We start from the raw sequence: 4,745 nt of genomic DNA on the forward strand, positions 1-4,745 counted from the left end.
ACAGACACAAATTATTCTTAAGTTATGGACCCTTCCCTTATTTTAATGACGATCAAATTTTTAATATAAATTGATTATTTACAAAGCTTTTAAACAAACAACTCAAAGTACATTCCCATACTAAACAACTAATACTCTACTCATAAATATAAAAACTTAAAATGGTTAGAAGTTTATATTGAATGGACATCATATACAAAAAAAATGGATCCACCAATGATTTCAATTTTCAACACTGTCTTACATTACAGATTATATTAATTTTAGTTTCATTCAATTAAAAACAAATACCTCTGCAAACACTAATTTATCATATTATAAGATAAAAATTATTAAAAATAATCCATATCTTGCCTATATGAATAATAATTAATTTATCATATTATAAAAAAAAATTAAAAAAAAATCCATCTCATTCTCCTATAATTTAAATGTTCTCATTCCTTTCATGTTACATTCCCTACAATTAATTTTGCCAATTTCAATTACAACACCCCATCGAAATTCCATCCCTCACTCCTTGCCTCTCCACATATTGCTTCCCCCACTTCCCATTTACTTTGCTTCATCTTGAAGTTTATATTAAATGAACATAATATAAAAATCTTTCCAAACATTTAATCATCTTATTCTACAAAAGAAAAAAAAACAAAACACCATAGCTCAACTATATGAATAATAAAATATTATATTGACAAGTCAAAGGACATTTCTAATAGATTTATTTCCAAAGTTTCTCAGCCTTTCATTTACATGCCTTACCATTAATTTTCACAATTACAATCAAAACACCCTTCCAAAATTGCATTCCTCCCTAACTCGCTACTCCACACTTCTTTTCCCTCATTTTCTGTTTGCTCTGCTCTATCGTTTATTGACTAATCGTTACATGCAAACCATGCAACTGCTAGTCTATATTCCTCTTCTGACCAATACCTATTCACAAACACCATGAAAAAAAAAATACCAACTCTTTTAATTAAACATTCATATTTTTGACCAATACCTATACACAAACACCATGAAAAAAAACTACACTCTTCATATTTTAACTATTTGATGCACAAATGAACTGGTATTGTGACGTGTGAAATTATGGGACATTGGATGTGCTAGACATAAATGGTTATCGGAACATAGACCACTACTAATCTTCCCCCCATAATGGTTGAAACAACGCAACAGATTTGAAAACATGAAATGCCCAACTATATCAGAGTGAATCGCCAGAGTAATAAATTCGCCAAACAGTCAATAGCTATGGACCAAATCTTATTATAATCAAGATTGCTGTCGATAAACAACTAGCTACTATAGATCCATAAAATCGATTGATTTTACATGCGAAGTTCCAGGTATCTCAACTCTTCAATATATATTGTATATGAAGCTGAGGGATCTCACTTTTCATGGATCTCATCCGTCAAACATATATCTATATATGTTTTTTTATACATATGCAATCAATGACGTGGGTGTATAGTAACAGGCAATCCCTTGGCGAAACCAAGCGTGATCCCCAACTGAGGCTGAGAAATTCGATCAATATTAAGCAACTGGATTCGATATCGAGGAAGAAGAGAAGCCACAACCCATTTCATTTGCAGGAAAGCGAAATCCTTGCCAAGACACACTCTGGGCCCTGCATTAAAGACTGGATATTTGAATCCCGCTTCACCCACAAAAACGCCCCCTTTCAGCCATCTCTCAGGCTTGAAATCGGCACAATCCTGACCCCAAATCCACTCCATCCTTCCCATGGAGTAGATGGGGAAGATGAGATTACTGCCCTTCTTTAAGCGCGTGCCATCAGGCAAAACCTCTTCTTTTCTTGCCTGCTTCCAGTTAATGGGTAGCGAGGGGTAAAGCCTCAAAGTTTCCGCCAATGCAGCCTGCAAATAATGCATCTCTTTCACCTCCTCCATCGACAATTTGGCTCTGTTTCGTCTGATCTGCCTGATTTCGAGCAGAATGTTTTCTTCTGCAAGTGGGTGTTTTGAAAGCAGGCAGAAAAACCAGCAGAGCGCTATGGAGGTTGTGTCCCTTCCTGCTAGCACGAAGTTCAGAGCGGCGTCTCGCAGGGCTTCGTCTTTCATCTCATACTCACTTCGCATCATTGTGGACAATATATCTTGCCCTTGGAAATCGCTTCTTCTCACTTTCTTCCGTCTGCACGCAATTACACTCGCAACAAATCCATTGATTATTTGGAGGGACGCTTTAAGTTTCCCTTCCGGTCCCAGACCCAGATATCTCATGCTCTTCCATACAACAGAAGGTAGAATGAACCTGCAAGGCCATACAAGTTAAAATGCATTGTCGGATTCCAATATTAATTTGTTTAGATGGTATATCTGAAATTAAAAATTTGGGATTTGATTGTATTATTGTTTTTTTCATCATGTTATATGTTCTATTATCAAGAAGTTAGAGAGCAGATTTTGACATCTTTCTGCTTTCTTATATCCAGAAGATGGATCATGTAGTGTGATTAGAAACACTGCTCCAAATACATTCACACAATCATATCAAGAAGTAACAATAAAAAAACACAATCTAAGTTTTGACTTGATGTAAGACCCACCTATTAGTGTGATTTAAGTTGAGCCATCTAAACAAGTCAAAGCTTGGAGTATGTTTTTGCAAATTCATCAGACTTGTTGGTTTATCTCAAATCATACAATAGGCTTTTCAGTTTTGACTTGCTTAAATGACTAGTATGAAATTATATCTATTGATGAGCCATCTAAGGAAGTCAAGAGTATGTTGTTTACACGAAGTTGTAAGATCCATCTATTAATTTAATTTAAGTTGAGTCATCTAAACAAGTCAAAACTTAAATGTATGTATTGCAGATTCATAACATCTATTGGTTCATCTCAAATCACACAACAGACTCCCCGTCTCCATGTCCCCACGTCCCCGTCTCCCCGTCTCCAACGGCTGTGGAACATTGGCTTAAACAAAATTGAAATACCCAACCGTCTAAGTCAAAACTTAAAATATGTTTTTAAGTTGAGCCATCTAAACAAGTCAAAACCCAGAACATGTTGTTGCAGACTCATCACATTTACTTATACATCTCAAATCATACAACACACTCCAATTTTTTACTTGCTTAGATGACTCATCCAAAATCAAATATATTGATGAACCATCTAAAACTGTCAAAAACTTTAAGTTGTTTAAACAAAATTATAAGACCATCTATCAATATGATTTAAGCTTAAATTACACTAGATATATTCCGTGTTAGGGGTGAGAAGGTGTATTCACCTGCGCACTGTTGCATCCAATGCTTCTTCGATGGCTTGCAGGATCTCTGAATGAGCTTTTGTGGCTGTCAAGCTTCCCAAATCCACCCCGAAGCTCAGCATAGTCATGTTATCCAAGCCAAAACGCACAAGAAGACCCTGAAGATCCACCATCTCCCCAGTCCTAGACAAGGTGTCAACCAGCGGGAGCAGCTTACTCTCAACTGATTGTTGGATGGTGTGGATCATCATGTCTTTGAAAGTGGGTGAATGGATAATGGAGCTCATGCTCTTCCGGGCACGCTCCCATTGAGAACCATCTATGTTGAGGATGCCATCGCCAAGAAGATCATAAAAAACGGATTGGTAGTGGGCACCCTTTGGGAAGCTCCCAAATTTGGTCTTGAGAATGTACTCGATGTTTTTGGGATCAGCGGTGACTAGGGAAAGCATGTTAGACATCCATGGAGGCTTGAACCTCAAAGTCCCTTCGCACTCAGCCAACATCTGGGTTGTCCAATTGTAAATATCATTCAAGTGATAAAACACAGAGGGAAGCATACCCGCCATTGGCCATACACGAGGTCCACAGCTCCTTGTGCCATTCAAGGTATGATAGCAAAGCCATACTAATGAAATGATGCCCACAGCAGCAGCAGCAGCAACCCCCACATGAGGAGCCTTTTCACATAGGGAAGATGTGTCCATCTTCATCTGCAGGACAATTTTGCATTGTCCTTGGGCTTGCGATTAATATAAAGCCACTAGAGAGGGCTGTTGGAATCATTAAAGAATGGAGTTAAGCGTTCTAACTTCTAATGCCTCGTGCCAACTCTCCAGATTGTCATCTACTTCTTTATAGATAATTAAAAATTTGTATGCCATTCAAGGAGATTTCGGTGCATTTATGAGATTCTTTTAGTAAGAAAGAATTTTTTTATGATATAATGGAGTTAAGCGTTCTAACTTCTAATGCCTCGTGCCAACTCTCCAAATTGTCATCTACTTCTTTTTAGATAATTAAAAATTTGTATGTCATTAAAGGAGATTTCGGTGCATTTATGAGATTTTTTTAGTAAGAAAGAATTTTTTTAAAAATGGCTGTGGAGGACGAATAAGTCACAGAAAAGGTAGGGACGAATCAAAATAATAAATGGATGAATAAATATTGAATTGTAAAAGTTAATATCATTAATGAAATAAATAAATATGTGATAGGAGAAATTCAAAGATTATATTGGGGACATGTTGGTCTCAACTTTTAAGCTAATTAGCTTCCTTCTATGTCTTATTTACACTTACATTCTTAAATTTATTTGTGTCATTTACTTTTTCTTATCTCGTGTCATAGAATTAAGACACTTGTCATGTTCTTAGTTTGTCTTAATGTTTCATCCTTGTCTATATACTCAAGGATTCTTTAATTGTAAATGAATAATGCATTATACTAGATTTTGTATGCATATTTAGATAATCAATTGTATGACTCCA

At 36.1% G+C, this 4,745-nt stretch overlaps 1 protein-coding gene across 1 annotated transcript; it reads right to left on the bottom strand.

Moving 5' to 3' along the window:
• Nucleotides 1-1,239: 1,239 nt before the first annotated feature.
• On the bottom strand, nt 1,240-4,073 carry LOC131060159 (cytochrome P450 86B1). Its single transcript, XM_057993281.2, has 2 exons — nt 3,277-4,073; nt 1,240-2,289 (listed from the first exon to the last, which is right to left on the bottom strand). Exons 1-2 carry the CDS (start codon nt 3,966-3,968, stop codon nt 1,464-1,466), a joined length of 1,518 nt encoding a protein of 505 aa, XP_057849264.2. The 5' UTR covers nt 3,969-4,073; the 3' UTR covers nt 1,240-1,463.
• Nucleotides 4,074-4,745: the final 672 nt, after the last annotated feature.

This window comes from Cryptomeria japonica, chromosome 7 (genome assembly GCF_030272615.1).
Source record: "Cryptomeria japonica chromosome 7, Sugi_1.0, whole genome shotgun sequence".
NCBI lineage: Eukaryota > Viridiplantae > Streptophyta > Pinopsida > Cupressales > Cupressaceae > Cryptomeria > Cryptomeria japonica.